At 38.2% G+C, this 12,183-nt stretch overlaps 2 protein-coding genes across 2 annotated transcripts; one reads left to right on the top strand and one right to left on the bottom strand.

Annotated features, from left to right (window-relative positions):
- Positions 1-769: 769 nt before the first annotated feature.
- LOC135638905 (putative UPF0481 protein At3g02645) lies at positions 770-2,482 on the bottom strand. The gene is made up of 2 exons (XM_065152470.1): positions 2,148-2,482; positions 770-2,078 (listed from the first exon to the last, which is right to left on the bottom strand). Exons 1-2 carry the CDS (start codon positions 2,480-2,482, stop codon positions 770-772), a joined length of 1,644 nt encoding a protein of 547 aa, XP_065008542.1.
- Positions 2,483-3,008: 526 nt separating this feature from the next.
- LOC135630261 (pentatricopeptide repeat-containing protein At1g30610, chloroplastic-like) lies at positions 3,009-10,252 on the top strand. Its single transcript, XM_065137689.1, has 9 exons — positions 3,009-4,858; positions 6,269-6,460; positions 6,666-6,747; positions 6,841-7,032; positions 7,175-7,288; positions 8,092-8,182; positions 8,317-8,474; positions 8,679-9,110; positions 9,657-10,252. Exons 1-9 carry the CDS (start codon positions 3,183-3,185, stop codon positions 10,035-10,037), a joined length of 3,318 nt encoding a protein of 1,105 aa, XP_064993761.1. The 5' UTR covers positions 3,009-3,182; the 3' UTR covers positions 10,038-10,252.
- Positions 10,253-12,183: the final 1,931 nt, after the last annotated feature.

Genomic DNA, 12,183 nt, shown 5'->3' with positions numbered 1-12,183 from the left:
AGGGGGAATTATATATATATATATATATATATATATATATATATAATTATCGTTCCAATAATTATATTTTAAAAAATATTAAAGTTAAATATTTAATCTTATTTTTTTCTCGTACCGTCAACTCTTCCGACGAAAAATAACACAAATAATATCATATATAAAAATAATATTAAAAAAAAAAAATAATTTATAGTAATTCTATGTAAAGCCGAAGACATTAGGTAAATTAGTAAAGCAAAAGAAATGAGACAATACAACAAATGAGAATCAACACCAACGTTACGATTAATAAGAAAATCCTAAAAGATAACAAAGCTTTCATAAAATATATTTTTGTGTAAAATTAATATACTTAATGGTAAAAATTTAAATTAATATACTTTATAGTATCTTTCGTTAGTAGAATCAACAGAGTAAAATATTTTACTTATATAATTATAAAAATATCAATATAATTTTTTAAAATATCAAGATCGAAATTTTAAACATAACTAACTACAAATGTAATATGTAATTAGTCATAATATTTTATTGCTAATTCAAATCATAAAACATTAAGACTATACCCAAGACACCTCATCCAAGACAAAGGCTAATTATTAAGCACGAGAAAGTCAAGGCTACAAAAAGAATATAATCGTTTGGTTATTTATAAGCATGAGATAGGTTCTTGCCTTCTTTATTCTTGAATCCTCGGTAGGAAGAAGCATACGTTTGATGGATTGACGAATACCTCTCTGGAACAGAGGGCCAGATATCGAACATCATGTCAAGGCACTGGTTGACTGTGTCTTATCATAGCCGTGTTCTCCCTGCTCGAGTCTTGCACACCGCATCCATACAGCACGCAGAAAGCTTGAACGCTTACGATGAAGAAGAGCAAAAGAACAGCTAACAACACGAGACACTCCCAGGAAGCAGCCACATAATTCTTCATGAACCTCCTCGTCCTCACTCTCCATCTACTGCTGTGATAGCTATTCACCTCTTCGATCACCCTGTCCAAAGCTGGAACCCTGGTGAGCCTCACCGATCTGGTCATGCTGTTCCACAGCTCCGCCACTTCCTCGTCGCTCTTCAAATGGTTTAGCACCACTCCCGCCTCCCTCAACAGCTTGGCATCCTCTGCCGTGTCTATGATTCCATTCATCAGCTCAACGTACCTCGAGAATATCAGTGGTCGAGACCCGATCGACGCCTCGTACGCCACCAGGTTTCTCAATACTACTTCAGCGTTTACGTCCAGGCTGATGGTTGGCAGATGAAGCGTTGCAGTCTTGGCGTCGAACTCGATAGCCGATATGTCCCCGTTCATGGCAGAGAATTTTACGCCTGCTTTTGTTAGTTCGGTCACAGAAGGAATTGCGATCTCTTCCAGCAATGGCGTTGTGCTTCTGTCATGGGTTGAGATTCCACGAGCTGGTTCGGAATTTTGATCCTTTTGGGAGGAGAGGAGTTGCTCGACTGGGTGTGCGATGATTGACACTGCTGGAATGCTCTTGATCGTTCTCCATGGGATCGTCACCAAAAATTTTACTACTGCTGAGACTAAGGCTCTACCTCGGTTGAAGATGAAGGCTGCGATTGTTTCGAGGAAGAATCTTATTCTGACGGAAGCCTGGGGCTCTTGTTCGGTTTCTTCGTCTCCTTCGACGGTCTCGAAAAGCTCTTCTGGATTTGGTGCAACCGCATGATAAAGGAGCTCAAGCAGGTGGGCGTGTTGTCCGGCATCGATCCATGGGGAGATGTCTAACGTCTTGAATGGAGAAACTTCGATCAAGAACCCGATCAGCATGGAAGAAGAAATCTGAGCAGCGATTTGTGACGACGAACACTGCATCTCCAAGGCCTTCTGTAGCAAGAAGAGCGGGATTTGATTCTCTAACATCAGAGCATCGCAGAGTAGCATGTTGTATGCAGATGTCCTCCGATCTAAGCCCACCAAGTGAGACATTCGTGAAGGAGCTCTCCCCACCATCTTGCCTTTGCTGGTGGCAATGATTTGGAGGAATTCAAGCAAGAAAGACATGTCTAATGCCATCATCCATGCCAAAGTCTCCCCATTGAACTTGAGGTACCTGCGAGTGATCGAGTTACCAGAGATTGGCTTCCTATCACATGATATCAAACAATGACGTGAGATCTACCTGTGATAATGAGCGCGAATTGGAAGCTCGAGCTTGATGAACAGAGCGACGACGTCCAGGAACTTAACACCTGGTAGCCGGCTCTGCATTCTTCTCGCTGCGGCAAGCTTGTATCGCTCCATATCATGAAGTTCCTCGCGATGACGGTGGTAAGGACCCAACGCGAGGATTTGAGGAATGTAGGCATCCGGTTTGCTGCAGAGCAACGCCTTTGGAACGTCAGAGATGGAGGCAGGACGGTCATCATCGTCGCTCTCGAGCTCCTCCTCGAGAACTCGCCGGATCCTGCTCACCCATTGGATCTCGTCAAACTGATGAATCTGGTGAGGAGGCATGGAGGAAAGGAAACAGATCCACTTGTTGGCGTAGCAGTGATCGAGAACAGTTCTCAATCAAGGTAGGAGATGAGAACTAGAAAAAGGTTGCTCGGAGAGAATGGAAACTGCACGTAGTTTAGCGTTACTAATTCACATAGTTAGACACTTAACCCAAAGAATTATTATTTTATGTTACACTTAACCTAGTTGAACATAATGTTGATTAACATTGCTGATAATAATTTACTCTGTATAAGATCTTGCATTAGCTACAATTTATCCTTTTTCATTTGTTTTTAAGAATTTGATCTTAATTTCCGTTTAATATTCTTCAATGCAAATATGAAATTAATAGCACATTATAGGCACTGAGATAGTTACTGGTTGGAAATACTTCCCAACCCTATATATATATATATATATACCCACCGCACCAGGAGATTAGCTTTCTCCAATCACAAGGCGGGTGAGAGGACGGGTACAAAAATAATGTTGCCTAAGAAAAACCTCAGCGTCCCCTCTATCCAACCCCCGAACTCGCCACCAGCGACAGGGTTTCGAAATGGCGAAGGAGCTGAAGGAGGCGCTCCTAAAACCCCTGTGAGTCCTCCTCTTCGATAAAGCCCTCGAGTTCCCAGGAAGCTTCTTCGATCCGCGCTTTCTCTTTGTTTTCCTAATCTGATTCAGTGTTCGGCCATACCCACAAATTCGAGGGGAGATGATGCTGGCGAACGGGCCGATTGGTGTCCTCAATTCGGTCACTTACTGGTTTCTTCCGGAAAATTCCCACTCGAATCTTTCTTCCTCCCATGGGCGGCTTCCGGTTCCTCAGAAGCCCCTGTTCGGTAGAGCTTTGAGTCTTCGGCTGGCAAAGAACTGGAATTTTGATGCGGGAAGCACCAAATGCCGACTTTGTTGTGCTCTGGCAAGCGAAGAGGACGGGAGCGGTTCAGTCGCCAGTCGATTTATCGAGAAGGAACTCAAGTTTAGCCCCGCTTTCAGCGATTATGTGAAGGTCTTGGAGTCTGTGCGGGTGGATAGGAGTAAGGATTCAGGCGGAGATGAAGATAGGTATGGCTCGAAGCAGACATCAATTGCTAAGGGGAAATCGTTCAGGATGAAGAGGCAATTGCATGGTAGCAAAGATGACGATTGCGAGGAGGGGGCAAATGTGGAGGAAAACGGCTTGGGGCGTGAAATGTTTGATTATCGAAGAAGGAATAAGGATTTGAAGGGTGGAGCAGGATTGACAAGGAACAGAAGTGATGGTGGATGGGCTTTGATTGAAGGGCTGTTGGAGAAAGGATCTGCAAGAAGAAATGGTGATATGGGTAAAGGTAAACCAGAAAAGAACAAGTACGGATCTGCAAGAAGAAATGGTGATATGGGTAAAGGTAAACCAGAAAAGAACAAGTATCGTAGTAATTCAAAAACTCTGAGAAAATTTGACTCGCAAAGCAATGTTAATGATGTTGGAGAAAATCTGGATAATGGCCATCTTGAGAATGGAAAGGTGAGATACTCTGGAAGACTAAAGGATATGCAGCAGAAGGAACAGAAGGTGGCATGGGTTGATAAACTTGAAACTTTCAAGGGAAATAATGTCAAAATGGAGAGAAGCAATCCTCGTTCTTTGGGGAGAAAATTTTGTCATGGACGTGCTATGTTTGCACATGGAAACCGCACAAAATCAAACAGTGGACAGTCAGATGACAACAATTTCAGTGGAGACATTGCTGGTGATCAAATTGGTCATATTAATGACAATCATTCTTACAGGAGCAAAGAAAAGAAGAAGATGCACGAGTATGAAACTAATAATTGTAGAGAAAGGATATATTCTATTGGGAGTAGTGTCCAAAGAAAGTCAAGGGAGCCTGCATTTACAAAAGAAGCACTAAAAGCTAACAGCTCTTTTGAGAATAATAGGAGCAAGAAGAGTTTTGGTTATGACCTTGATAAAAATAATATTGAAGACGAAAGCCATTTGAAGATGGATCATGGAGAGAGACAGACCAGCTCGAGAAGAAGCAGAATAGAGTTTGAGTTCAAGGATGATTTTGATGAGCAGAATATACGTGTAAACAAATTGGTAGGAAAACAGACGAATCACGTAGACCACTCTGTGAAGCAGAATCAGTTTGCTTCTTTCAAGATATCCAATGAACAAGATAGAAATAAATGGCATGTTGGCATGCATAATAATAATTATGGAGCTACTAAGATACGTGGTAAAGTTAATATGGATTCTAATAATATAACTGGAGATGTTGACGGCTATGATTTTGAGGACAGAGCTGCATTCAAAACTTTTGAGGAATTCACTGATGTCAGAAACAGGCCACGGGTTTTGCGGATGGAAATGGAAGAGAGAATAGAGAAGCTAGCAAAGCAGTAAGCACTGAAATTTTGGTTTAGCTTTTACCTGTTACATAATGCCCTTTATTTGATGCAAAGTACCAGTTGAAAGTCGTAGATGTTGCTAGATATCTGGTGTATAATTCGTTGTGTTAAATATCCTTTTTCACTGTCATAAGAAAGATATTTACAGCTAATTTTATCAGTAATTAGAATTCTCCAATACTGGACATTTGTAGTTAACAAGTTACTTATGTCAGTTCCTCAATGGAATTTGCACTACGCTTGATGCTGCATTTTGCAATTTTCTGTAGAATTCAGATCCTTAGACCAGCAACAGTCACTCTAGTCATGAAATGTGTTGAGGGTCCAAAATTTGCAAGTCGTCTCTTGTGAATTGTCTTAGAGAGGCAGCTGTGTGTAAGATACATATTTGTGGGTTAGAAACTTATACATATTTGTGTGTAAGATACATATTTCTGGTTTCTAAGGCTTTTGATAACTCGTATTCTAACGTTTTTCTTGCATTAGTAATAGTAGGATATCAATATCCTCATTTATTAATAATTAAAATGTATTGTCCTATGTCCATCTTATGTCACTGATGCATCTGACACCTGCTATGCATTTTAGTCTGATTCATGTATGTTATTTGTGCAAAGTACCAGTAACTTTCTTACTAATACGATAAGTTCCAGTAGTTTTATCAGCTTGAGCTACTTCAGCAACACCTCATGGTTGATGGATTTTAATTCTAAATGTATCATCATGATCTCTAGTTCTAGTGTTTGCAAAATATTTCTTTAACAAATACCATAATGATGCAAGAGACCCTCTTTCCATGACTACCCTCAAAATAATGTTTATCTGGGTATTATGTTAAATATGAGGACCAAACAAGTGAAAGGTACCCAGCCTCACAGAATAGATGCACATGATACTTTTCTTGCATGATATGTTATACATTTAATGTATAGGATGCTAAATTTCTTTGATTTGTGATAACTATAATCTCATGCAGTTGTCTCCAGCAAGGTTCTGCATTTAACATAAAAGACGCTAACCAATGTTGCACATGCCAACTATATAGCACTCTTGCACATCATTCTGGGTCATATATGCATATCTAGCTGTTGTGTATGAGCATGGTATGTAATGGGCACCTATATACAACAATGCTTGGGGCATACCAGCTGGTGTAGGATAGCACTTCTTGTACGGGATTGTCTTGGTCTTCAATATACTACTGAGTGCTGAATAATCATAAAATGCACAAAATCTTGAAACATATAGTTCCTTGTTTAAAACAACTCCCACTAAGCTTTGTCCTGCTGAGGTGCACCTTTTCTTGTTCCTGTTTTGTAATGCTTGCTGATTTTAGCTGTGAGTATTTATCATCAATCAATGCTTACTCAAAGATTTCACTTCTATGGTTTGTTATCACAGGTTGAATGCAACTGATATAAATATGCCTCAGTGGAAATTTTCTAAAATCATACACAGTGCCAAGATCAAATTCACAGATCACTCCATTTTGAGGATCGTTCAGATATTGGGTGCACTGGGGAACTGGAAAAGAGTATTACAAGTTGTTGAATGGCTTCAGTCCCATGCGAGATTTGAGTCCTACAAGAGCAGGTGTACAAAACTATCCTTCTTATGATAGTTTTAATGGTCATTAAAATTTGATGTTTATGATGTAAGGTTACATTTTCTTTTTCCTTGAAAACTTTCATTATTCATGATGCAAATTCTGTTTTGATACCTTTTTATTTTTGAGCTGCTAAGTTGCAGCAGAAGAATTTCTTTTTGTATCTGTTAGTTACCAGCCTTTGTTATGCAGATATATCTATACAACTGTCCTTGATGTACTTGGGAAGGCAAAGAGACCTATTGAAGCACTCAACATATTCTATACCATGCGTGTAATGATCTCAGCTTCGTAATATTTTCATTGTAGTTCTGCTAGTATCATTTTAGAGTTGCAACAATAATGAATAAATGTCAACTATTTGCAGCAAGGGTTATCTTCATACCCAGATCTTGCAGCTTACCGTTGTATTGCTGTCACACTCGGTCAAGCAGGCCTTATGAAGGAACTATTTGATGTGATTGATTGCATGCGAGCTGTTCCCGAGAAGAAGTTCAACTTGGGCCCTCTTCAGAAATGGGATCCACGGATAGAACCAGACCTAATTGTCTTCAATGCGGTGAGTACCCTGGAACTTAGGAAAAGAGATTTTGATTCTCTAGAAGTTCCAGGTGTATGTCTGCAGTATGTCTGCAGTTTGTTCTGTTTGATTTTGGCTAAAAGATAATATCATAATAACTGCATGTCTTTCATAATTGTAGGTTTTGAATGCTTGTGTTCAGAAGAAGCAATGGGAAGGAGCATTCTGGGTTTTACAACAGTTGAAACAACAGGGTGTAAAGCCTTCAAATACTACATATGGCCTTGTCATGGAGGTATGGTCTCTCTTGTATGGCCTTGATCCTTATCTTAAGGTTCTGACGGATGGATTTGTCTTCTATGAATAACTTGTCTAGACTGTCAGAGGCACAAAGAAACTAGTGCTTGAAAGGCTTGTTATTGTATTATATGATGCTCAATTTAACAGTAACAAACTAAAGCATGAGCAAGGTCATAGATCATGTTTTATGAGCATATGCCATCTTTTTTGGTTTTTTCTTTCAAATTCTCCACATGTATTTAGCTCTAAAGTATGAACCTTTTTAAAATGCTTTTATTTCTGTCACCGGATATGGATGTTCATGCAATCGCTTCTGATTCACAAGCTGGATTCTGGACTTCCTATATCTCCATTATTTTGTTTTGCCATGCTCCTTTCTTAAGGTATTCATCAAATTGGAGCATTAAAATTTAAAATATTCTTAATCATAATGCTATTAGTGGAATGTTTTAAAATTCCACATTTTCCACCTAATCATAATACTATTCATGATACCAGCTTTTCTGTATTATAGTTTGTTGTAAAATATATTCTTTTGTTGTATAAAGGTTAAATACGCCTTGACCAACAATTTCCCACTTGTTGTTGCCCTCCTGGTTATTAAACCCGAAGCCTATCACTATAATATTGTGATATAGTCTTTATCTACTAGATGTTTATATCTTAAAATATATATTGGAGACTCTGAAATTAGTTACTGCCAATCTGCCTTTTCCATCCTTTTTAGTTAATACCAATAATTTTTTTCTTTAATGAAGTACCTCTTGATTTAAATTCTTTGTTACTGGTTATAAACAGGTAATGCTGGCATGTGGCAAGTACAACCTAGTATATGAGTTTTTTAGGAAAGTTGAAAAGAAATCTATTCCTGGAGCTTTGAATTACAGAGGTACTAGGAGGATATTACACTTCTGTTGCCTAGATTTGATTGCTGATTGCTCATTTTTCTTTCACATTTTTATACATTCTCTTTATTCCCTAGAATTAAATACTGATCAGTGGTCGCTGTTACTTTGGTCACAGTTCTTGTACAAGCTCTATGGAGAGAAGGTAAAATAGATGAGGCTGTACTAGCAGTCAAAGATATGGAAAGACGTGGAATTGTAGGCACAGCAAGTCTCTATTATGACCTAGCCCGCTGTCTCTGCAGCACAGGGAGGTGCCAAGAAGCCCTGCTCCAGGTTTTTGTCACCGAGTCATTTTTGTACTGATGATACCCTACACCTATTTTAATCTAGTATTTAGACCTTTCTCTATTCATAAAACAATAGTTTCATGTAAATGCAAAGAAACAATGACAAAACAATTTGAGCATATATATATATATATGTGTGTGTGTGTGTGTATTGCAGAACAGTTTTGACCATTTAGATTTCTTTTTGCAGATAGACAAAATATGCAAGGTCGCAAAGAAGCCTTTGGTTGTAACGTATACTGGACTTATTAAGGCCTGTCTAGACTCTGGAAGCATTGAGAACGGAGCATTTGTCTTTAACCAAATGCATAAATTTTGTTCACCAAATATTGTGACTTATAACATAATGCTTAAGTCATATTTAAATCATGGAATGTTTGAGGAAGCAAAGGATCTATTTCAGAAAATATTGGATGGCAGCCATCAAATTGCTAATAGAGGTGATCTGAGTCAGAAGGTTGTTCCTGATAAATTTACATTCAATACCATGATTGAGGCTTGTGCTCAAACACAGAAGTGGGATGATTTTGAGAGTGCTTATGGACAAATGTTAAATCACGGGTATCACTTTGACACAAGAAGACATTTGCGTATGGTGCTTGATGCTTTCAGGGCTGGAAAGGTAATTTTTTAGGGGCATTCAATTTATTTTTCTCTTTAACAATTATTTGGCTGTCTAATTTGGATCTTTGAAAGTTCTCTAGTAGTCTCAACTAAAATGTCACTCAGAATGTGATTATTTTATTAGCAAAGATCTCCATGTTCATAGGTACCAACATTAGTCTTCATGAAGCATTCATGAGTGCCAGTTGCTTCACAAGTTACCTTGTTTAGTTCTCATGATGGTATCAACTGCCATGACATTTACAACTAGGCCACAGTATGTGCCTAGCTGCCTGACAAAGAAGCTATATGAAGGCTGCATTTGGACCTGCTGCTCATCACCTGGTTTCACCCCGCTAATCCATTTTTCCATAGGACCTTTCCTCTTTGTTCATTACTATGTGATTTGTTCCTCTCATCTGCAAAATCAGTTCTAAACTTTCGCTGACAACTATTCGTTGTCCAATTATCGACTTGAGCCTTTTCTATACCAAGTTTTTTGCTACTTCTAAAACTTGTTGGACATTATCAAATGCTTCAGAAATTTTTTTCTGTTATAATTCAGGTACAGGTACTGGAGTCAACATGGAAGCACTTGGTTCGTTTTGGTAGGGTGCCACCTCCTCCTATTATCAAGGAAAGGTTTTGCATAAAACTAATGGAAGATGACCCTGTAGCTGCTATCGCCTGCATAGACATCCATCAGGAGATTGACATTCTTGCGTTTTCCGAGAGGTCATGGTTAAAATTACTTAATGACAATGCGCATCGCTTTAAGAGTGGCATTATGTTAAGATTGGCCATTGAATTGGATGCCTTCATAGCTCGAACTTCAGAGTCGCTCCCAGTATATGAAAATCTGAGAAAAGCTTGCGAACAGTTTGTTGCCCATGCAAATATTATTCGAAGCTTGCCTGATCATATGGAAGAGTCACATAACTCGTAATCAAAGCTTTCAAGGAAGATACGTAGCTATCGTCTTCTCTTTTCTTAGTGAATGTGATTCTTTGTCTTTGTGTTACATCAGATCATCGATGATCAACAAGTGGAAATCGAGGAAAGAGCAGTGCTGTCATTATTTATTTGCTCGACAAATGTAAGTAATCTTGATAGCAGTGTGATTTTGATTATCAACCAACAGAACGGAAGATGTTTAGGTGAGTCTGTTCATTAATCATGAGTACAGTTTATTGTTAGCTCGACAACGTCTGCAGTCAGTATTTAACAATCGGCGCAGGAGTTCCGAAGATAATATCCTTTTAGAACAAGTTTCCGCTTTCCGCCGCTTAATCAGGGTGTATTCACCAAAGTAGCAAAGCAGTCTGGTGTGCAACTTGGGTAGTAAATGTGAATTTGCACAGCAGGACTGATCCAATAAGTGTTGTGATTTTGATGTAATGCTAATCTCAAGTTATAAGTTTCTCTTCGGAAGATAACACATTTATCTTCCCTATAAAGGCACCTAATATTCTTCTGCTGCCAGCCGAAAGATTGTGAAGGTTCAGCCTTACTCCATGAGATTTCTCAGAATCTACATGCACGAAAACATCAGTAATTTCAGATCAAAATTCCATCAGCTGTGTCTTGGCAGCTCCAATGATTTGATTGGGTTATGTTGCCTGCATGTTGTTTCCACAGACTGAAGTTCCAGAAAGTCCTCACAGGGAGTGATGCTGAGTTCAGCATGAGATTGAGCTAATTGAGTCTGGACTTCATCCATCAAGTCCAATATCAGCTAAAATTCTCATGTGGATTTTGTATTACAAGTAAACTGTCATGTCATCTCATCTACACCCAATTGACCCACCACAACACCCATCCATTAAGTAAACGAAGGAGGAGATGAGTTTTGAGGAATCCAAGGCGATGCATGCACATTATTGGCTCCGTCCCACGAGTCCTCGCCTACTGTTGTCGTGTGAGGAGGAGGCATCGTTGCAGCGGCGGTAAAGGTGACGGCTACGGTGGTGCAATGATTCCGTGACCTGTGACGATGACGTGCACCAAATTCTTCCAGTTCCCACACTATATTATATCGTCAAGCACTGTCCTTCGGCGTCAGGAGTTGGTGTCTTCTCATTGTTCTCTATGATGAGTGGGGACGGAGACCGATCGGTCCATTATTACTAGCTTGCGTGCTTGCTTGATTGTTCGGTTGACATTCACAGTGCTCGTATGGCCTTCGAGTCGAGTACTAATGCTAACAAATCGAAATCGCCACCTCTTATTTTGTCGTGTTGATGAAAACAAAAGGTCGGTAGGTGTCGTCTTACATCTCGTGCCTTGTCGTCTTTGGTTAAGCAACAAAATATTATATACTATTAATAAGATTATTATTATTTTTTTACTTTTGTCGAAAACCATTTTTTTTTAATTTAATGGTATAATTTTATTTAATACTTGAAATATCACAATCATATATTTTATTTCTTTTCTTTTTATCGATGGGTCGATAAATAGAATGAATCGATTCAGTTATAATATTTTTAATACTAATTAGAATATAATATAATATAAAAAATATTATGTTACGGTATCTTTGTATCGATCTCACTCAAAACACTATAAAATAATATAAAAATATCATAAACATAATATTTTTATAAAAAAAATATATAAATATTATGTTATAATATTTTTTTGATATTATTCAAAACACTATAGTATGGTATAAAAATATTACAATTGGATTGGTTCACAGGTCCATAAGGGAAAAAAAAGAAAAAAAAAGAAAAAGGGTATTCCATATATTAGGTGTAAAAAGGGGATGTTGTTAGGGAATTCTAAAAATAATGAATATTTTTTAATAAAAACTCAAAAAGAAAGGTTTTTTTTAACAAAAAATCACCCTTATTAATATAAGAATTATAATATTAATCATCCATCCAAAAATTATTACTTGACATAGAATCTTCCTCCCATATCATAGGTGAACAGAACATTCTATAAATTCTTTATGGAAAGCTCATGCTCTTCACAATCCTCATAAAGCTTGTAGCGAGGTTGAATCAGTGTCTCTTCTAGCAAATAATCAAAATCTAAATTTATCATGTATATAAATAAATTATGATTTACGTGAGTGAATTTGAACA

Source organism: Musa acuminata, chromosome BXJ1-3 (genome assembly GCF_036884655.1).
Source record: "Musa acuminata AAA Group cultivar baxijiao chromosome BXJ1-3, Cavendish_Baxijiao_AAA, whole genome shotgun sequence".
NCBI lineage: Eukaryota > Viridiplantae > Streptophyta > Magnoliopsida > Zingiberales > Musaceae > Musa > Musa acuminata.
The sequence above is the reverse complement of the archived record's forward strand: the minus strand, read 5'-3'. Positions and strand labels throughout refer to the sequence as shown.

Bases quoted from the DNA above. Each gene is read 5' to 3' on its own strand.
- LOC135630261 (XM_065137689.1), top strand. From the start codon at position 3,183: ATGATGCTGGCGAACGGGCCGATTGGTGTCCTCAATTCGGTCACTTAC. The intron at 7,289-8,091 runs GTATGGTCTCTC...GGTTATAAACAG, and splicing joins CATATGGCCTTGTCATGGAG to GTAATGCTGGCATGTGGCAA. The intron at 8,183-8,316 runs GTACTAGGAGGA...CTTTGGTCACAG, and splicing joins TGGAGCTTTGAATTACAGAG to TTCTTGTACAAGCTCTATGG.
- LOC135638905 (XM_065152470.1), bottom strand. From the start codon at position 2,482: ATGCCTCCTCACCAGATTCATCAGTTTGACGAGATCCAATGGGTGAGC. The intron at 2,079-2,147 runs GTAGATCTCACG...GATCACTCGCAG, and splicing joins ATTCGCGCTCATTATCACAG to GTACCTCAAGTTCAATGGGG.